Source organism: Stegodyphus dumicola, chromosome 4 (genome assembly GCF_044657685.1).
Source record: "Stegodyphus dumicola isolate Sdum_Otavi_A_Nest chromosome 4, ASM4465768v1".
Lineage (NCBI taxonomy): Eukaryota > Metazoa > Arthropoda > Arachnida > Araneae > Eresidae > Stegodyphus > Stegodyphus dumicola.
The window spans coordinates 226,745,370-226,767,981 of NC_140771.1; the positions used below are offsets into that span (position 1 = coordinate 226,745,370).

At 29.8% G+C, this 22,612-nt stretch overlaps 1 protein-coding gene across 1 annotated transcript in view; it reads left to right on the top strand.

Annotated features, from left to right (window-relative positions):
• psidin (phagocyte signaling impaired) overlaps positions 1-22,612 on the top strand; it is a 104,004-nt gene that overhangs the window by 45,335 nt on the left and 36,057 nt on the right. Inside the window, exons 13-22 of the mRNA XM_035350986.2 lie at positions 1,118-1,207; positions 3,032-3,142; positions 3,227-3,296; positions 3,379-3,478; positions 6,313-6,360; positions 10,120-10,223; positions 11,303-11,355; positions 11,433-11,505; positions 18,200-18,242; positions 18,336-18,542. Of these exons, the coding sequence (XP_035206877.1) occupies positions 1,118-1,207; positions 3,032-3,142; positions 3,227-3,296; positions 3,379-3,478; positions 6,313-6,360; positions 10,120-10,223; positions 11,303-11,355; positions 11,433-11,505; positions 18,200-18,242; positions 18,336-18,542 (899 nt within the window). The remainder of the gene's footprint in view (positions 1-1,117; positions 1,208-3,031; positions 3,143-3,226; positions 3,297-3,378; positions 3,479-6,312; positions 6,361-10,119; positions 10,224-11,302; positions 11,356-11,432; positions 11,506-18,199; positions 18,243-18,335; positions 18,543-22,612) is intronic.

Genomic DNA, 22,612 nt, shown 5'->3' on the forward strand with positions numbered 1-22,612 from the left:
TTCAGAATTTCCAAAGCTGACCTTGCTGCTGCATATCATATGCACCTGTGTAACATTCATTTATCAGTCCCAATTATTAGTCCCACATATTTGCAATATTACTAAATATTGCAAGTATGCTACTAATAAATAAAGGGAAAATTTTGTTTTAAAGCTCCAAAATGAATTTAATCTTATTGATGTAAAATAATTTTTTTTAGCCCCTTAATTCTTTTTTTTTTAAATTTATTTTTTTATGTTTTTATTTATTATTATTATTATTATTATTATTTTAATGCTTCATTGCAAAATGGTAATTGGAGAATTTCTGAATATAAATGTATAGATTTAAGTTAGTTCTCTTTTCTTCTTCTTAAGTTACTTCTGTCTTTAGTTTCTGTATTCTGGGTGATATGGCAAAGAAGTAATCTCATATAAAAGTAAACTTTTTCACATAGGAGAATGGGCTTACAAGGCATTATTAGTCCTTTGAGCAGCACCTTTTCATGGAAGCTCCCTCTTTGGGGCTTTCATGAAAGGGTGCTGCTCGAAAGGTCTAATGCCTATTAATGATCAATATATTATTGACTCATTTAAGTGTTACATTCAGAGCATTATTTCTGAAATGAAAGCAGCTAAAATTGATTTTAAATTTCTTTCACATTGTATATGATAAACAATTCCTTCAACCTGACTCTACAAATCCTCAGAAATAAACATATCTGTGGTTAAATAACAAAATTTGGGTATCAATGCTTCTTTCATAAAATCTTGAAAACAATATTTAGCATGGACAATAGCTATATAGAGCTATATTTATAGCTAAAATAATATATAGTTAATAGAATAAAGTCTCAATTTTATTCCATGGATGAGGTCTAAGTCATTGAAGTAAAATGTTATTTATTTCTGTATATCCTGTTATTTATCATATAACTATTATAACTTAACAGAGTTTAATTATCATCTGAATTGATTAGCTGAGTTGAGTTAGTTGTCTGAGTGCTTAAAATATGCTTTTAAAACATGATGTTATGCTAAATGTAAAATGGGTTTTGCATAATAAAATAATCTTTCGTGCATAAAGGGATACTATCCAAAAATATTTTATATAATGTAGTATTTCTTCTTTTTACAGGCTCCGATCTTCTTTCAACAGAAAATCAGCCTGCCGATAATTATTGTCTCTTAGCTGCTCATACATTAATAAACATTTGGAAACAGACAGGTATTATTTTATTTCTAGATTAATAGAACCTGAATTTCAGTGAATTTACTTTCTCCATGGATGTTTGGATTTATGTTATGTGAGAAAAGAATAACTTATTTAAACAACTGAAATAGATCCCTTTACATTTTTGTAATGCTTTAGACTGGTTCTTGCATATTTATATTTACCATTATTTGCAAATTGTACTTGAAGTATACATTTTCATATTGTTTGACAGAATTACTGATTAATGTAAATATGTGCATTTTTTAAAAAATTATTATTCATTTGAGGGGGGGGGAAGTCTGAGGAAACGTGAAAGTTAAAATTTTTTTGTTCTGTTTATTTATTTATGGTACTGATAACTGAATCCCACCATATCAAAATTTACAAGCAAAAGTTTGAGAAACAAAGACTGAGTAATGTTAAATGTGATAAAACAGATCTTATTTCCTTTATAGTTTTGAATTTTGGGGGGGGGGAAACTTTTCTGAAATTTTTTATCTAGTTTGTATTTATTTCTTCTGATTTTTATCTTCAAATTCAGTTCTTCTTTTTAATGTTTTGCTTGGTTTATATTTAGCTATGATCAGCTGTTTTATAGAAGTAAATGTTTTAAATAATAACTTCTCCCTCCTATTACAAATTCCAAAGTCATCCCAAATTTAATTCAGTTTGCATTGCATTTTGGCATATGACATATTATTGTTAAAAGTCAATAATAGTTTGTGATACATTTTTCTATTGATTAGTAGCATTCTTATAAATTAATGTAATGTGTATATTAAAAATAAATTTAAAAAACTAATTTCAAATTTAAAAAATAAGAATTGTTATTTTGTTTTTCTGGTAGTATATGTACTTTTTTGTAGATTATTTTATCATGTTTGCCTGAATATGGATGCTTGTTGCTTGTTTGCATAAAATGCAAATTCATGCTTGCTTGCATGAAGTAATAATCTGTCATTCTCTTTAAATCTTTAGAAGTGTTTATTTCTCTTCTTGTGAAATAAATATATTTTTTTTTCATGTTTTAAATCTATTTTTTATAATTTTTTTTTTTTTTTTTGTTTGTTTGTTTTGTTTTATCAATAGTGACTTTTGAGATGTTTTGTATTATATTGATTTTTAAGTATTGCAGGGAAATTTTGTACAGTTGGTAGCTTGAGACTATTCCATTAGAATAATACACATGTACAAAAGGGGTTTGTTAAGTTTTGCCCACAAACTCAGAAATAATATTCTCTATAATTTAATAATAGTTTTTATAAAAATACTTTTCATGCATGTTCTTCTAGAAGAGTATTAAAATGCCGATAAAATTTTTGTTTCTTTTGGAATGATATTGTACTAAATTAGTATCCATTTCTAAATGTGTATTAAAATAAATATACTTTAATACATGAAATTTAAGGAAATACTCAACCTTAGATTGGCATTGATTTTATCGAAATATGTATGCATTTTGAGAAAGACTGAAATGGGTTTTCCCTTCACTACAGCAAAATATCACTGAAAAAGCAAAAGAAGTTAAATAGTTAAACAAGGGAGTGACAGTTGTATTACTATCTGTTGAGTAAAATCAATCTGGAAGGCTTTAAAATCTTATTTATTCTATGAAGCTTTTAAATGCTTTTGGAGAAAATAGATTGGAATTCAAATTATTAACTTTTGATAAATGTGAAGGGCCTTCAAGGAATCTAAATAACCATTTATTTTGTTTTTTAATAATTAGTCAACTATTATTTCCATCACTAATAATTATTAGTATTTTAGCTAGTAGTCATAACTTTTAAGAATATGTAATCAGAGTTTTGAAGCTGCTAAATTTTATTTATTTAGGGGATGAAAGATTGATTGCTCAAGTTATTGTCTTACTTGAACAAAGTTTGAAAAGTACTCCAGCAAATTTTCAGCTAAAATTGCTGCTCCTGAAAATGTACAACATTATTGGTAAAGCATTTATGTTTCTAATTCAAATTTCTTCATCTTGTTTTATGTGTAAGTATTCTTTATAATAATTTTCTTTGTTTGCAGGTGCTGTTGGAGCTAGTTATGGCATGTACGAAAGCATTGATGTTAAACATGTCCAGCAAGAAACTTTAGGGTAATAAGAAAGATTTTTCTGTCCTTTTTATAAAGATAGTACTTTGGGAGAAAAAATATAAAAATACTACATTTACTTTCAGGTATTTAATTGTTGAACCATTACTGTGTGGTGCTTTTTATTCTACTGCAAGTATAATATTGTCTAATAGTATTCGTTTTTTCACTGGCAATTATAAAGACGTAAGTATGTTTTTCCTCTTCACTCATCTGTATTATTAAATAGTGTATGCATATTCCTTGCATTATGAAAAAATGGGGGCACCTGTAGCCATGAAATGTTTAATGTAAATAACCCTTAACCTGAGCATGTGCACATCAAAAACAACCCTTAACCTGAGCATGTGCACCTCAAAAACTCTAATTTTGAATTTGTTTTTATTTATTTCAGTTTTCGTGAAAATTTAATGGATTTTTTATTAACAAACTCAGCAATTTAAAAGGAATGTGTTGCCACTTGGCAAAGTGTAAGATGTTTATGTTTCAAATTTAATGAGAAAACTAAGCAATTAAAAAAAAAAAAAAAAAAAAAAAAGTGCATTGCTTGTCTACAAAGGGCAAGATATTTTTCTTTCAAATTTTATCAACAGACTTTGTGATTTAAAACAGGGTTCGTAGCAGTCCTTACAAGTGCTTATAAGTCCTTATATTTGAAAATAAAATATAAAGGCCCTTATAAGTGCTTACTTTTTCTTTAAAGCCCCCCCCCCTTTTTTTTTTTTTTTTTTTTGTTGTTTTTTGTTTTTAGTGCTTATTTTTTGCTTTTAGTGCTTTTTTTTTTTTTTTTTTTTTTTTTTTATGAACGCACACTTTTCCCGTACCAAAGCCGAAACTAAATAAACAACTTTTCTTCCTTATATGCAACGTCAGATGATGAATCATACTCCCGGAAATTGCTTTTCCCCCCTTTCTCTGCATTAGCGTAACCTATGGTGCGCGTCGTTCTATAGTCAAAGAATTGCGAAAGTGGTAGATTGCATTCTCGTTCCACGTGGTCAGTTCATATTCGTGTTTATTATGATTGTTATGCTTATATTATATTATGAGCATATGCATGAATATTTATAATAATATAGTTGCAGTAACTGCTGAAGTATAGATAAACTTCCAAAAATGGGTGTGTTTTTTACACAGATTAGCTTTCTAGGGAATAATATTCAGAATGGCTTAAATAAAAGGAAAGTAATCGAATAGTCAAAATATTTATTTATTTATTTATTTTACATTATACAGTACGGAGATTGGGAGGTTCTCCCCTTTCTCCGCAAAATCTCTAATATTGAAGCAGCTGACTTTTTTTTTTTTTTTTTTGTCACTGTCCAATCTGGATTGAATATCAGTAAAAGTTTTTGCCGTCTACCCAACCCAAGCAAAGATTGATTCTATTCCGGAAATTTAACGCAGTCTGTTGAAAATTAGAATCAGAAACACCCCTGATTAGTAAGTCTCTTTTCCTTTATTTAGTTCTTTATTCTCCGAATACCGGCAGCTGTGGATTCCGATTGCATAATATCACGTGTAAGAATTATGCCGCACGTATTGTGCAATAACGTTTGCGGTATTTTTCAGAGATAATTAATTTTGATGTTCACTCTGAGATTTGTTTATGAACACTTAAAAGAGTTTTACTGTGCTTTCTAATCAGAATATTTCTCAGCTCCGTTGGTCTATTTTTATATGATGCACATATCGAAATGTCAAACAAGAAATCTAAAGAACGGCTACAATCTCCCCCACTCCTCTTTTTCCAGTTACTATCCGGAATATTCGGCTATTTCCGAGTATGCGGGTTAGTTAAGCTTTCACTGTTAAAGGAGACTGCATGAAGCAATTACACGTCTTCTGATTTCAGAAATGTGTCTCTTTTTTACTTATATTACTTTGCTTGGAATATATGTTAAGGGAAAACTGTTATGCAATGAAAATTTAGAAAATGTTCAGAATTTTGATTTAAGTTAAATTATTTAAATATTAATATGAGTGGAAAAATAAATTGTATTTATTATTAGGTGCCAAATGAATACAATTAATATGGCTTATTATTATTTATTTTCTATATTTTGAACTGAAATTTCATCATTAAATCTTTTAATATAGTTTAGTTCTGCATAGTTTTTTCCTCTCATTGTAAACTAATTCTGTAAATTGAACTGTCATTTAAACTAAAAAAAAAAAAAAAATTGTTTTCCGTGGTTGAGCTAATGCTCATTTTCTTAATAAATATTGCATTGCTCATATTTTAAATTACAAGTCTAATTTTTCTTTTAAGGTTATGCATTTGTGTATAATGTAATTAGACAAGTGCTTATTTTTTCCTTAAAACGTGCTTGAAAAGTGCTTATAGGTGCTTATTTTTTTAACTAAAATGTGGCTATGAACCTTGTAAAAGAAATATGTTGCCACTGCCCAAAATAAAATATTTTTATCTTCCATGCCCCTATTGAGAAAAGCATAAGATATTTTATTTTTCCTTCAAATTTAATTTGTTTGTTAGTGATTAACAAAACTGAGCAATTTAAACAATAAATACAGTTCTTCATCTCTGTTGTTATCAATTATTAACTGGACCTGTGAAATGACACTAGCTGGGCTCATTAAAATCATTATTGTGTTTTGTTCTTTTTTATAAGCATTTTATTTATTATTGTAGCATAATTTATATACTGATTATGAGTACTTTTTTGTAATAGTTTTCTCAACTATTTTATTTTGAGTTATCTTTTTAGAAGTAAATATTAAAAAAAAAAAAGCATCCAATTTATGTTTAGTTCTTGATGACAGAAATTCTTTGTATGTTTTCATGCAATGAAAATAATTTTTGGTTTATGTATTAGCCTGTATTTTAACAACTGATTGTAAAGGAGTTAAAAAAATTGTTGAATAATTCATAAATATTTATCAAAATCAATATGTTGGTAAACCAGCAAAAAATAAATGTGTTTTTTAAATATATTTGTATAAAATATTTTTTTCCCCATAGTCTCCACAGCTAAATTATAAAATTGGTTTTCTTACAGACCGTGGATTATTTAATATCGTGCTATAAATTTGGTTCTTTTACCAAGGTAAGTTATTCAAGATTTGCTGAATTCTGTTCTGCAAATTATTTATTTAACTGTATTTTTATTGTTTTAATGTTTGCCATACTTACTCGCACATTTTCAACTTCACCCTCCCAATTTTATATACCGAATGTTGACAGGGGAATGGTGTTTATGATATCTGAAGGGAAGGCTTGAATAATTAGCATGTTAAAAGTCAGGAATGTACTTTTTTATTTTACTTTTTGTCTTCCAAACTCAATTATAATTTCACAAATTCTCTTTGTACCTACACAAATGTTCCTATCTGTGGATACGTTTAACATTATTATTATGAATCAAAAATTTTTAAAACATACACTGAAAGTGTGTGCAATGTGTGCAACTAAATGTAATGTTCTTTCCTTTGAATATGTCATTGTAAACATTAATAATTGCTATTTCTTTCTGAAAAGTATGTGATAGTTATTTAGGTAGTTATTTATTAACCTTAGGAAAAGGGTGAAAAGAAATATTTTTCTTATTATATTTTATTCTTTTCTTATTTTTCTTATTATATTTTATTCTTTTCTTATTTTTCTTATATCTTCTTTTTTTAGTTGTAAGTTAAGTCTTTTTTGTTATGATTAAAGTGAATCTTCACAGATTATCATCATTGTGATTCCCAGCCTTTAGGACTGCTCTGACCATTGGCAATAATAAACTTGTCTTCTGCATCTTCAGCTTCCTTATATATAAGTTGCATTTATCAGATTTATTACCTGCTTCATTTTTGTTTTAACTAATAACATAAGAATTTGTTAAAGTAAATTCTTACCTTCTTATTCTTATACTTGAAATTATATACCCACAGCTCTGTTTTACAAATAAATAAACAACCTTCAAACAGAATTGTTATGATGCCTTTATATTTGGAACCTAAAAGCTACTTGTAAAAATTTATTATTTAAATGTAGGGAGAAACACTTGGTATGCCTATTAAATCTTGAATTTTGAGCCACGAAATTGCTTCAGAACTTCATTCATTTCTTCCTCACTTAAAAAAAAAAATATTATTTTCGGCTTTAGTTTATACAAGCATTCCAACATCCTTTTAAAAATCAACAAACTTCTATGTAAAAAAAATAACATTTTATTTTGAGAATCGAAATTGGCACTTTTTTTTTTTAAATTTGCTTATTAAATTCACTGTTTTTGAGGAAATTTACCTCTAAAAAGGTTTGTTACATAGCTAAATTGTCTGACAATGTTTTCAAAGCTAATGCTTTCCTTTGTGAAACTATGCATCATCAGTGTTGAGCCTGTTTTTTTTTTTTTTTTTTTTTTTTTTTTTTTTTTTTTTTTTATTTCACTATCTTGGGAAACCTCAGTGTAATTCCAACACATAAAGAAATCCATCTATACAGAAGCTGGCAAGCTTCTCCAATATAATATAATGCATCTTGAAATGCTTGCTATATTTATAATATCTGTTTCCTTTCAAGTTTTTGCAATAATAATTCTTTTTTGGTAATGTTTTCATCATCTAAAAATTAGATAAAAATAAGCTGGTGGCATCACATGAAATATTGGTTTATATAGTCAAAAGTCGTTAATCCGGACCTCAAAGCTACAAACTTTCTGCGCATGTGTGAACGCATAATGCATTCAATCATGCGCATATGCATAATACCTTTACGCATGCGCATATGCGTGTACGCATGTGCATAATACGTTTACAATGCGCATTTAAGCTAAAATTATCTAATTATCTATTTCAGTTAATGTTACAGATTGCGTTGTTCCTTAATCTTCGAATTGGATCTGGCTTATTATTTTTTGCAGACTGTTAGAGCAATTTTATAAAAGTAAGCTTGAACTTTCAGTTATGTCAAATAGAATTTTCGATTATGTCAAATAAAATTTCCGATGCTGGATACTGCGAAAGGATCTAGAAAGCGAAAGCATGTTTCAATGTCCATCAAACAAAAAGTGGAATTGCTGCAAAAAATGGATAAAGTCATATCCTTTGTTTCTCTAACCATTCCGAAATCTGTTTATCAATCAACTTATAGTTCATTACTAAATGTAGTATTTCATCTCAATGTACTCTGTCTTTGATATGATTTAAATCAAATTCATTATAAATATCACGAATACACATCAAATAGTTTTCTGTTGCAATTTTCTAATTTCGACTATGCGTAATGTATGCTTTACGCATGTGCGCGTTGAAAGAAATGTTTAATAAAGTAAACAAATAAATATTAAGCTTTCTTTTTGCAAATTTTGATACTCTTTAGATCCATAATTGTTCTTTATTTCATAAATTACAGTTTCATATATTTAATTTTATAATTTCTGCATGCCATCTTACCAGATTTAAACTGATGATCTATAATCCGGAAAAATCGATAATCTGGAATCGCCGAAGTCCCGACGAGTCCGGATTAAAGACTTTTGATTATATTGCAAAGTGAAATAAGATGATTTATTATTATTTTTATTTTATTGAGGAACTGCTTTTCAAAACTTTTATAAGCTAACTGAGTGCCTTTTGTTTTCTTTTTGATTTGCTTTTCCAATATTTCTTCCATAGCTTTCATGAAACAAAAATTTATGCCATATTATAACAAAATTATTGCCATATTATGGTGGTGGTGTTTTTTTTTTTTTTTTTTTTTTTTTTTTCCAGTTACTTATAAAATCTTAGTTGAAATGACTAATGCTTTTTAAGATGTTATAAATTGAGCCTTTTTGTGCTTAGTTTTCTTTAAATTTTCTTTTTTCTCTGTTTAGAATTTAGTAAGTTGATCAAATAAGTTCTGATATATGGTCCTTAATTGCCATTATCAGTGCCTTTGTATAGAAAGTGCTTAATGATCGCAAATATGTTTGATTAGACAGAGTGCCAGAGAAATCAGGAGGTTACCAGGACATCATTTACTTGTACTGCCATATATTATTGTTTTTGGAACAAAACATTGTTATGAAGTAAGAAGAAGGTATTCTGAAAAGTCCCCTCCTTAATAGGGGTCATGGACCACTTTTCATATCCTAATGTACCATCTAGTGATCTACAGACCATATGTTGGAAATCAGTAATCTTTGGAACAGCATCCTGAATTTGAAATGAAAATAATTATAAAAACAGAATCATAATGTACATTTTTATTGCACAAGCATAAGGCATGGAATTCATTTACTAGAACTTGTGTAAAATGAATGTAATAGTGTTTTGTGATATGGCCAAAAAAAAATTCAATTTATAGAGTAAAAAAAATCTATAAAAGTCTTGAAGTACCTCTTTCCACAGCATCTTTTTTCATCCTTTCCAATCTAATAAAATTCTTGTCATCGTCTTCTTTCTTTCTTTTTTCCTTTTTTTTTTTTTTTTTTTTTTTTTTTTTTAAGAAATTACCCCCCTTCTCAATCTGAACCTTTTTTCAATGATCCAGGATTGATGCCATTCAATCCTGTGAGATTTCCTCAGGATTTTTTACATTCCTGTTATTTTACATAACTGTTGTTCTCAGGAATGTAAAAAAAAAAAGATAATCTATGTTTTGTTTCCTAACATACTTTGTCCCACTAAGCCTAAATTTCTTACATGAGATAAAATGAATTACCATATATATCGGGGGGGGGGGATTACTTCTGTTATTTTTGTGTCTTTTGATTTTTATAAATGTGTAAAATAATATCCTCTTTAGTAATAGTGTTGATAAAATTAGAGTATCTTTTATAACCATTAAATATAATTTTATTCCTTAATAAAGCCTTTTCCTCCTCCTCCTTTATTAGATTCCGGAGCTTGTTAAGTTCAGAGAGCAAGTTAATAATTCATTTCAGTATGCTATAGCCACAGTTGAAAGAATGATATTAGATTTATTATTGGAAACAAAAAGGTATTTTACCTTTTATTAATACTTTTTTAATTAACTAAATAATGTAATTTATTGTTAATGTAAAAACTTTTTAGCATTTTAGAAGTAATATGTTGTATTAGTTTTTCTGGGAGGATTTTGGCTGCCATAGGAACATACTGTAATGCTTATTTTGTCAAAAGTTGGTTATTAAGAAAAGCAAGAATCATCTGTCTCAGCAACTTTCAGCTAGTGTTCAAGCAGGCTTTGTATCCTATCTGTATTTGTATACATCTTAGCAAAGAATTCAGGTGGCAGTCTATTAGTGAAAGATCTAGGCAATGCGTAAGGCAAAATTTCCCAACCCAACTTTAGTATGAATCCTGTTTTGATTCAGAAATTGAATATGCAATGAGTGATCTTAGTGAATTTGTTATTGAGTTGTTGTTGCTTATAGTTCAGATTGGCTGTGATAAAGATGCTCAGAGTTGAGCTACTCAAAAAGATTTAAGCTATGTGAGTTTTACTAGCAAGGTTATATAATTTCCTTCAATTAATTTTTTTTTTTTTTTTTGCTTCAGTCAGTTTAGAAATTTAATAGCGTTTATAAGAAAAATTCAAGAAGTTTCAAATCAGTGGAAGTATTTTTCAGTATTATTTTCTTATGTTATTGTGTTATGTTTCCAGAAAATTCAAAGGCTAAATTTTAGAATGTCCACTGTAATAGGTTTCTTTAGAAGCTATCAAACTAACCTTATCATATTCTGAGCAAATCCTAAGTTTTTTATGATTTTCTTCACAGTAATTGAAAGATTTTTGAAATACTTTGAATCTGACCGCAGTAATAAAAACTTCGCTTTGAACTCCATACTTTTGGTAAATGGGGGAAAAGAATGACTCCAAAATATGCTTTGGGCCAGTATTGAGAGATTTTAACAACTGCTTGTGATGTATTTCTATTAATGAGAAAGTTCTGATTGTTTAATTTATAATTTACTGATACTAATGTGTAGATTTAAAAAATCATAGTGTCAATCTTATGGGAGTCAAGACACAAATTTTGCAATGTATTGACCAAAAGTAGTGCATTCAAATGTTTAAAATTCCTGTTTATTTTATAGTTACCAAGAAACAGAAAAAACAATATCAAGTATGGAAATTGATCCTGAAAAAGGTTAGTGTAGAAAACTATTTGTTTATGATAATACTCTATAAAATATATCAGGATTTAATTATTGTTCTTTGTTTTAGATCACAGACCTACTGAGGATTTAACTGATAACCGTGATGTGTTGATATATAGGATGCAAACTGAAAAGGAAAAGTATGTTTTTTTCTTCTATCTTTTTATAGTGTTTTTCTTTTAAATAGGCACTTCAAAGTCAAAACATCTCTCTCTTATGTACAGTCAGAGTGTGTGCTGTCACCACATGAAAGATATTTTAGCTAATTAGAGGACTTCCACAATGGTCATTATCATGGTTACCAGACAAAGCAAGTGGCAAAATGACCTTAAAGTTCTTATTCTAAAATAATACTCTAGTATTGTGTACTCTCAATTGTGTTGAGAGATCAGTCTTCTTTGATTAGTAGTCTCAAGATATAAAACAGAAAAAAAAAATTATCCTGGATTTGATGTGTGATGGCAGAATTCACGTGAAAGTTATCTGCATGTGAAATATTTGTTTTTCACTGCGTGTAACTTAAATATCTGATTTCAAATAGTGTTTTAACAAGCTAATTATTAGAAGTAAGAAATAAGAATTTGATTATTTTTTGGTAATCAAGAAGTTTGAGTATAATTCTATGAAAAGTAAATTTGTTCTGTAGTGCTTTGTTGTTTGGGTGGTAGAAACATTTAAGGAATTTCTTTATATTGGACAACACATTTAATTACATCAAGACATATTCTCATTTTTCACGATTACAATAAACCTTTAACAGAATTAAAGCACTTCTTTAACAGAATACAATCATTGTCTTCCTTTCAATATGTCTCTTGTTAAACTGCCAGCTGAACATGTCGGATCGAATTTTCACAAGGTGCAGCTTAGTGCATTCTGGCATTCAACATCGGCGCCACCTTCTCAACATCGGCCTTTCTGCACTCATCTGGTCCTCCAAGAGACATCAAAGACAAAGAAAAGTACAAAGCAAAACATAAAATATAATAGCGTGTCAAAAAATAAAGGTTAAACATCTTTAAACCTTGATCATCTTTAAGCTTCAAGAATGACCAAATAAGGCAAAATCACTTTCAGGCTTCATTTGCAATAGAAACAGTAGTTAATGTCTTTAACTGCAGCTCCTTCCTCTTTAAAAATCTTTTCATTCATCTTTAGGCATCTTTCCTTTTGTCTGAAGTGTCATTCTCTCTCTCTCCTTTTTTTTTTTTTTTAATATATATATATATATACGTTTTACTTCTTTAATTTTCTCAAATCTTCTTTTCTCTACAGTAGTTTTAGCAATTATTTTAGAGATTCCAGTGCTCATCGTCATATGGTTGGGACCTTTATGATTTCCTTCTTTGACTGCATAGTACGTGTTCCCTTCTTTAACTTTAATTATTCTGCATGGTCCAAGATATTTTGTTTTAATTTCAAGTGCTCCCAAAACTGTGTTCTTTGGATAGCTACCAAATCTTGGACTTTGTAAGATCTCGTTTCTCTTCTTAAATTATATGTTTTCTTGTTTTCTTTTTTAATTTTAAATAGCTCTTGCTTTGCATGTTTTCTAAGTTCATCTCTTTTAGCTTCAAAATTTGCTTGAAATTCAGGTTCAGTCATTTCAATCAACTTGTCAGTCCCTTTAGCATTTATCTTTTGGTACTAAAGAGCAATTCAAAGGGTGTGGTGTTTGATACTTTGCTGATATGTCAACTTAATAGTCAGCTGCTGTTCATTTGTATGTTTGCATGATTGAGTTGGATTTTCTAAAGGTAACTGTGAAAGAACTAGTATGATAGTCTGGTTGATACATTCGACTTGATTATTGGCAGGCTGGTAGCAATCAAATGATGTTTAGTGTTCTCTTTAAAACAGTAATCAGCAAATTCGCTCAATGTAAATGCTGTACCTATATCTGAGATTATTTCAGAAGGACTCCAAGTTAGCTATAACTTCAGCAGTGTTGTGTGCTTCTTAGGATAAATCCATACAAATTTAGTAAATGTATCAATAAGTGCTAAGATCTACCAGGTGACTCAAGAATTACTAAGATCTACTGGATACTAATCGATGGATTAGCTATAAAATTGCACATATTTTACAGAAGTTCAGCTTTTGTGTCATTTTTTCCTCCTATGAATAAAATTCCCAGTTCCATATTTAAGGACTCCATTTCGCCTATGAATTCCTGGGGTATTTATAGGATTCCTTGCCAGCATTGTTTAATTTACTTCAGTCAAACTAAGAGAGCTTAAAATTTTCCTTTAAAGAACATGAGGCATATGTTAGAAAGCACAGAAATCCCCTGTTGCCCAGCACTGTTGGTTTGAAAATGACACTTTCCATTTTTTCTGCAGCCAAAAATATTTTTTAAAAAAAACTTCCATTAGTGAATTAGATTTTCTAGAGACATTTCACATTCAAAAAAATCTTTCTATTCTAGTTAACCCTAACTCCAATCGATCTTTACTTTCAGGAAATTATGTTTTAGTTTTCTTGTCTCATCAATAAATGGCACCAATAGCTTAACTCCTGCTCAGCCATTCTTATCTTATCTTGTTCATTTGCACTTAGGCAGCTGAGGGAGATGGTTCCGCAGCTAAACCATCAAAACCCTGCAAAATTTACAAATATCACGCTGATTCTTGTTGTTTTGTGTGCTACCTTTACAGTACAAAGTCTTTAATCGGGACGTCCATAATCCGGAATGATCTATAATCCAGACCTCAAAGCTACAAACTTTATGCATTTACGCATGCGCATAATACGTCTACACATGCACGTTTAATATATAACGGATGGTATAAGCTAGGCTAAAATTATCTAATTATCTATTTCAGTTAATGTTGCAGATTGCATTGTTCCTTAATCTTCTAATTGGATCTGGCTGATTATTTTTTGCAGACTGTTAGAGCAATTTTATAAAAAGTAAACTTGAATTTTCAATTATGTCAAAAAGAGTTTCCAATTCTGCTGCTGCCAAAGGATCTATAAAGAGAAAGCATGTTTCGATGTACTGCTTCCGATAATGAAGAAAGTGACAGAGAGGTTATTGAAAACGAAAAAATTTTGATTGACAAGTTAGTCGGTATTCTCGACACAGTAATTACAGGACTTGAACAGTGGAACTGAACACAAAATTATGTCTGTTTATAGAATTAAAGAGAAAGTATTAGCACAAAAAACGAAGCAACTTACAACTTACACTGAAAGAAATGTTTAATAAAATAAACAAATAAATATTAAGCTCTTTTTTTTTTTTTTTTTTTTTTTTTTTTTTGTAAATTTTGATACCCTTTAAGTTGCTCTTTATTTCATAAATTACGGTTTCATATTTTTAATTTTATAATTTCTGCATGCCATCTTACCAGATTTAAAATGATGATCTATAATCTGGAAAAACCCCTAATCCGGAATCGCCGAAGTCCCGACAAGTCCAGATTAAAGATTTTGTACTGTATTAATTAAATATCATGTTCTTTCCACTTAAACCACATAAAATTCAGTTCAACAGTCACAAAATATTTAAAAACAGCATACCCTTACAATTTCCAATAGATAGTCTCACTCGCTGGAGATAAAAAAAAAATTTTTCCATATAATGTTGCCATTATTCGCTTTAAAATCCTTGAGTTTGTCACTCAGAAAGTCATCAGAGTTTTACAAAATATGAAATAGATAATAAAACAAATTCAAAATTCAGGCATTTGGGTGGAGGATTATATTATTCAAAATTTAATGGCTCTAGGTACAAATAATTTTTTTTTTCACAATGTGAGAAACACACATTCATGCAGATTCTTCATTATTTAATTTCTTTAAATATAATTTAGAGTGATGCTATTTGGTGGCAACAATTTTAGAAGTGATTCACCATTTATAGTGAAATGCCACAAAATGCTGTTTTGAAGCTAATAATCCTTCTGTGCTACTACCTCTATGAGCTAAAAATCTGATTAAGATTTTATATTACGTCCAAAGGAGTGGAGTTTTTTTTATGTTTTGTGCATTACCTTTATTTATTAAATATCATGTTCTTTGCACTTAAACCACATAAAATTAAATTTAACAGCAATATCACTATATATTTAAAAACAGCATATCTTTAATTTCTGATAGACAGTCTCGTGCACTGGGGGAAAAAAATGTTTTTCCGGTGCTTTTGTTGCCATTGCTCGCTTTGAAATTGTTAAGTTTGTTAATCAAAAGTCCGTTAAAGTTTTACAAAATATGAAATAGATAGTAAGATAGATTCAAAATTCTGGCTTCAAGGTGCCCATGTTTCTGTTATTCAAAATTTGATGTCTTTTAGGCAGCGTGGTTTCTTCACAATGTAAGAAACATACATACATTCATGCAAATTCATTATTTAATTTGTTTAAACATAGTGTAGGGTCATAATATTTGGTGGCTATAATTTAAAAAGTATATGCTATTTACAGTGAACTGACACAAAATGCCATTTTGAGACAAATAACTCTTCTGGGCTAAATGCCATTTCGAGACAAATAACTCTTCTGGGCTAATGTTCCTTTGGATTAAAAATTCCATTTTTGACGCAATAATCTTCATAACTAGAAATTTTAAAAATTTCTTTAATCATTTTTGTTTCAATATCTTTTTCCTCGCCTGATTTCAACTTTGATAAGATATTATCAACTGAAACACAAAAAGATACTAATGGGAGATGTACTTTATATATACACTGAAAAGCCATTACATTATGACCACGCTTTTAATAACATGTAGAACCTCCTTTATCCCTCAAAACTCTCAGTACCTGATGTGGCATTGACTCCTCAAGGTGCTGATACATAGTCTAAGGTATCTGGTACCAAGCGCTCACCAATTGGTCCAGTAATTCCCGCACATTGCGAGGGAATAGCATGGCAGCACAAATTTGGTTTTCCTGGTGGGACAACAAATGCTCTATTGGGTTAATGTCTGGTTAATTTGGAGGCCAATATATCACTTGAAATTCACTGGAATTTTCCTCGAACCACACCCTGACTATTTGACCCATACGACGTGGTGTATTATCCTGTTGAAAAACGCCATCCTTCGCCGGAAGTACTGTTGTCATGAATTTATGAACCTGGTCTACAAGGATGTTCATGTAGCACACAGACATCAGGGTTTGTTCTATGGCGATTATGGGTCCTAATGTGCTCCATGGAAATGTTGCCCACTCCATAATACCCCTGCCACCAGCTTGTCTCCGTCCAACTGTGCATTCGGGAGCCAGGGTTTCACTAGGAAATCGGCATATTAGCACATGCCCATCATTATTGATGAAGCAGAAAATGTCATTTGTCAGACCATGCAACTTTCTTCCAAATGAATTAATGAAGCTTAAATTAGGCAAATTCCATTCCCTCATTTCTAATAATTTTCCATGTAAGAAAACTACAAAGTGAAGTCATGCAAAGAACATAAAATTTATAATATCTAATTAAATACAAAATTGTTTCAAAAGAATAAAGTTAAATTAAATTTAAATAATTCTCTTGCGCCATTGCTGCAAGGAATGAAATTTGAATTTAACAAACATTCTCTATTCATAAAAAGCAAATTTAAAGTTAATTAAATTTTAAATGAAATTGAATTACAAATAAATGATTAATTATTGCTGCGAACTAATCTACAATATCATTTAAATTTTGAAAGCATATTTAATCAAGTGCAATATCAAAATCTATGAATATATAATTCCAATAAATTTTTTAATCCTAAAAATTTATAAAAATGCATAAGTGAATAATTGTTAGCAGGCAGGAGACAGACTTATGAAGGGGAAGTTACCTCCAAACCTAACTCTTCAATTATTCAATTCGTGTTTCATCATCCATGTAGGCAAGGGTAAAAGGAAAAATCAAAACCAAAAGTAAAACCAAATGTTGTGAATTACTAAAAAGAAATTTAAACAAGCAGAATTTTGAGAAATTAGTATGTAAAGACTAGAATTAAAATAAAAGTCAATAAAGTAGAAAACCAAAGTAATTTAGAAACTCTTGCCTACAAAAAACTTCCCTGACAGGAATTATGCATATAAATCAAAAAGAAACTAGATACTATGTATAAAAAATATGTAAATAATACTACTAAAAAGGCAAGTAAATAGTAAGTCTTAATTTAGCAACTATATTTGTATTTGGATAGTAGAGCAGGATGCCAAACTAAGTGATGTAAAGTAGTGTGTTTGTTCTAACTTTATAAATAGAGGGCACTAATGTAAGATTAAGTTGAGTGTTAAGGTGTTGCCACGCTGTGTAAACCTGCCATTCTTTTTAATATTTTAAAGTTGGGAACTATGACATATCTGTAGTATAAGAGATTACTTCTGTTCCACAGCACATGAACTTTGCCAACTGGTAATAACTAAATTACATTTTTACTTTTTTTAATTTCCTTGGCACCATATTTTGGTTATTGTATAATTTTTCTATGATTGTTCTATATCTCTCAATTTATATAACCAAGGAATTAAAGATGCAGTTAGATGAAAATTGTTTGATACTAAACAGACAGTATATAATTAACACATCTTTACAAATCATCAGACAAGGTGTAGCGCATTTATAATAACAAAGCTAAATTAAATTTTTTTTCCATAAAATTATTGATGTAATTTATGATTACCCTCAGAGTACTATTTTGAATTAAATACTGTTTTAAGTTACCATGTTTAAAAATTCATCTTTTCATTCTCCTTATAAATTCTTTAAATTTAATAAAATGTTTTCTTGATAAATTTTTAAGTGCTTGTTGTAAAAAAAAAAAAAAAAAAAAAAAAAAAAAAAAATCATTATTATTACATGCAATTGAGAAATGTTTTTTCTCTTTTTGTAGAAACATAATAGGAGAGCAAATTAAAAAGTCTTTTCAAGATCAGGTATTTAATTATCATTTCTTTTTACTTGCTTTATAATAGTAGTACTTATTAATTTTTTCTTACTTATTAATTTATGGAATTTTTTCGTTTCAGATTTGGTGGCTAAAAATTCGAAATTTAGTAGTTAGAATAGTAGCAGCTTCCTTTTACCTTACTAAGTCATCTCATGTAAATAACGCCATAGAAAACAGTATTTCCAATGGAGAGAAGCGCAGTATGGCAGATATTCTTAGTGACCTTATTGCTTCAATGAAAGACACTATTACATCAATCGACAAAGAAAATATGGTATCTGCAATTGTAAGTTAAAGAACACTTTTTAACTGTTTATCTCAGTTATTTTTAATTGTCTAATTTATGTTGTAAATACTGTATGTGGTGAACTTAAACATTTGACTCATTTAGGTAAAAATAATCAATATAGTAAAAGCTCAATTATCTGAAAAAGTTTGGAAATTTCAAATGGTAGATATATGAAGATTCCAGATGGTTGAGCTTGTAAAAAATGCAGTTTGATGTTAAAAAGTGAAATGAATGGAAGAAAAAATTTCTAAATTTATAAAAACAGTTATCTTATTTGTTATTAGTTTGAATATCAAAAGTCTATATTATAGAAAATTTATATATATATATAAAAAAAGCATAAAAGTCAGCATATTTTCATGGCCTTAAACATATGAAAGTAAAATGTTTTATCTGATTATAAAATCCCACCACTGTGAAATTCAACAGTTTTTGCACTTTTCATTCTTGCAGAAGTTTCATTCAAGTTTATACATATAGCATATCCAAAATTGAAATTCTCTGTCATAATTTTTCATGTTACTTCACATTGTTTATCCATTTTCAAATACAAATTTTGTATTGTACTCTGTGCTAACGTATTTTTCTTGATACCAGGATCTCATAATTTTGAAAACATTCCATTGTATGCTGTTCTGTGGGCACATTTCAAATTTTAATCATTTTTATTTCAAAATATGAGAGAAAAGCAAATGCATAGCAGTTAATGTATATCCTTCTTCACAGAAACTAAACCAGCATATCGAAAAATAATCTGGTGTAGGTAAAACCAAATTAAAGGTCTTATGATTATCTTGTTGTTTCACATTTATTCATTACTGGCAGTAAATCGCACTGTTTGGTGACAATTTTCATTTTTTCTTGTGTTTTATAAGTCTTTCATTTGCTTAATTTTTCAGAGAGAATCTAAACTTTTTAAATATTCCACTTAGTTCAGTGCCGTATGGTCAGACTTTTACTGTAAAAATATTTTTAAAAAATGCATTTAATTATTGTTAATGTAAAAAAAAAATTCAATTAGCATTCAAGAAAAGCATGGTTTCAAAGGGAAAAAATTTGTTACTGCCGAATATATGAATCATATTACATAATGTGTATGTTTTTACTCTAAGTAAAAGACTATAAAAATCTTTGGAGCTGGCAAAAATTATGTATTAGACACTGCTGGCCATCAGCTTTGAGTGAAATTCCATTCTGCTTCCACACATAGCCATATTTATTTCCTAGTGTACCCCTGAGTGTGCCATGGCATTGCTAGGCATTTGCCCAGTCATTGTCCAAACATGTTCTATGGGTGATAGAACAGGAACAATGCAGTATGGTTGGCTAAGAAGAAAGCTTGAACATTACATGCAATATGTAGTCATGTATTGTTGAAATGCGGCCACAGACAAATCCTGAAGTTAGGGAAGGCAAACAGACTGCAAAACCTGAGATATAGCATTGGCTGGTAAGTGTACCAATAATGCATGGGGGTGGGGTACTGGAATCCAGTACCACTCCACACCATAGCACTCGGTGCATGACTTGTATGATGATGCATAACACAACAGTTGAGTAGCCTTTCTGCATGGTGTCACCAAACTCTAATTCGACCATTGTGGTACTGCAGGCAGAAGCATGATTTGCCTGAAAATACAATATCATACCATTTGTGTCTCCTTCTCCATCATTCAGTGCACCATTGCAAATACTTGTGGTTTAAAGGTAAATGGATTCCTAGTGGGCAATCCTTTATACTGTAAATGACATCAAGCAGACATAAGCATTGTTGTGTTAATAGACTTCATGCGTAGCAATATTATTGTGGATGTGGCATTGTGCTCCGTCAGTGCCATATGCACAATATGCTTGTTTTCTTGCAGAATGGTGTGACGAGATGGTTGCAATTACCTCATCCATCAATCATTCCCTACTGCATCTACCAATTTTATATTTCATATGACTGTTGCTTGGCTACACCTGACACAATGACCAGTTTCTCAGGAAAAAATCTTCAATCTCTGTATACAAGGATTTTGCCTCAGTTGAACTCAGAAACAGGCATAAATGATGCTTATGTTTTTTTTTTTTTTTTTTGGGCATACTGAAACTGAACACACAAATCTCATGAGAGAACAATTCACATAATTCAGAACAACAGTCTTTTCTTCCTTTAAATATTTGTTGTAAGGGGGGCTGTAGTTGCCCATGATGTGCACATGCTCTGAAATTGTAATCATTTACCTATTTCATTGTGGTATGCACATGATGCAAGTTTCATGCTGTTTGTATGCTTCTTTCATGATGTTGCATTTTGGAATGCCAGCAGTTTAGTTACAGCATGTTGAAGGATGAAGAGGCATGCACTGTTAAAATGAAGTTAAACAGAATGAAATCTATGTAACGTATAACATGTAGATGAAACATTGGTAAGATGATAGTTTTTGTTTGTAGGTCATCTGCTTTATCAGAAAAAATGGCTCAATTAAATCCTCTTTCTTTTATTTCTGTTTCATGTAGGGTTGCTGTATTTATTTGTATTGGCATCCTGTTGTAGGGTACACTAAGAAGAAAGTTTCAATTGTGACAGTGTTGTATGTTGATTTCTGTAATTTTAAAGCTATTTTTGTGCCAGGGTTTGTCAATGATTTTAGCTTTCTCCCATTCAGTTACCAAGTTTGGATGTTTCAAAGGGTGCTTAACCAAAGATTTGCTTTATTAGTTGGCAGAGAGAGTTTGTAAATACCTTTTTTATGCTAAGCAATTCTTATTTATAATTTTTAATATGTCAAACCAATATAATGAATTTCCATATTTTTATCTTCGACTCAAGTGGGGCTGATGTACACATCTAATGAATGTATCTGTTTTGCTGGCTTCTTTCTTTCTTTCTTTCTTTTTTTTCTTTCTGTGCTTAGCACTTTCCAGATGGGTGGGGCTGGGGTTTATGGCTAACTTATATCTGGATCTTTTGAAAACTGAACAGATGTGCAGGGTTATGGGAGAGCATGAAAATACTCCAGTGAATTTACTTTTCTTTGATTCTTGCATCAGTAGCAACTTTATATTTTCAAAATTAACTACAGAAGTTTGTCTATTAATTTTATTGTTAAGTTGTATTTATTGTTATTAATTTTATTGTCAAAGTCAGGTGATTATTTATTGTTTATTAAAAAAAGAAAGATTACTTTTTTATTATTATTATTTATACATGATGGTCAAATCAATTCTTTTAAATGGAAGACAATATAGGAATATAAAAAAAGGAAAGATGTAATACATCATTTATTAAATGGAAGAACGTAAAGTGTGTGTTTTTTCTCTAATACAATTTTCTTCTCTGGCCGAGAAGATATTTCCTGACAAGTTTCAAGTATCCATCTCAGTCAACTAATGGTTTTTTCCCTATCTTATCACATTTTCCCTCATTCGGGAAGAAACAGAAATAAATATAAACTAATAAAGGCATGGTTAGACAGTTTCTCTCTGTGGATTTGGAGAGAATGAGAAATGTGTCATGATTGTTATCATCCACATCCAGTATTCCTTCTCAGGCAACAGCAGAACATAAAGAGAAGATCACCTTGTAACAGAAGAAGACGAACCACTGTTCCAATCATCATTGTCTTTCACTCTCTTTCACTGTTTTAAATTTTATGGGGTTTTCAAAAAATTTAATATTTCATGCAACTCATTCTACTGCAAGTCATCTTGGCCCCTTCATACATTCATTCTCAATTAATAATAATCAGGAAGGTGGAAGTTAGCATTTACAGGCTTGCCCATTTTTAATGGATTCTGATGTGATCTGTGTGATACTAGGATCCAAAAGTCAGGAAATGGATCAAAGAAAAAATTGTTTAATATGTCAAACCAAAGTGCTTTCACTTTCACTGACTATTCTGAAATGTTCATTGTAAGGTGTACTTATATTCATTCCAATTGGACAGAATTTTTTTAGCACTTATAGGAGGGAAGTAAAGAAGAATCATATGGAACTATTGTTGGTTGTTAGTTAATGTATGGTATACCATAGTACAAAGAGTATTACCAGTTCTTAAAAAGATTAGAATATCCATGAATTG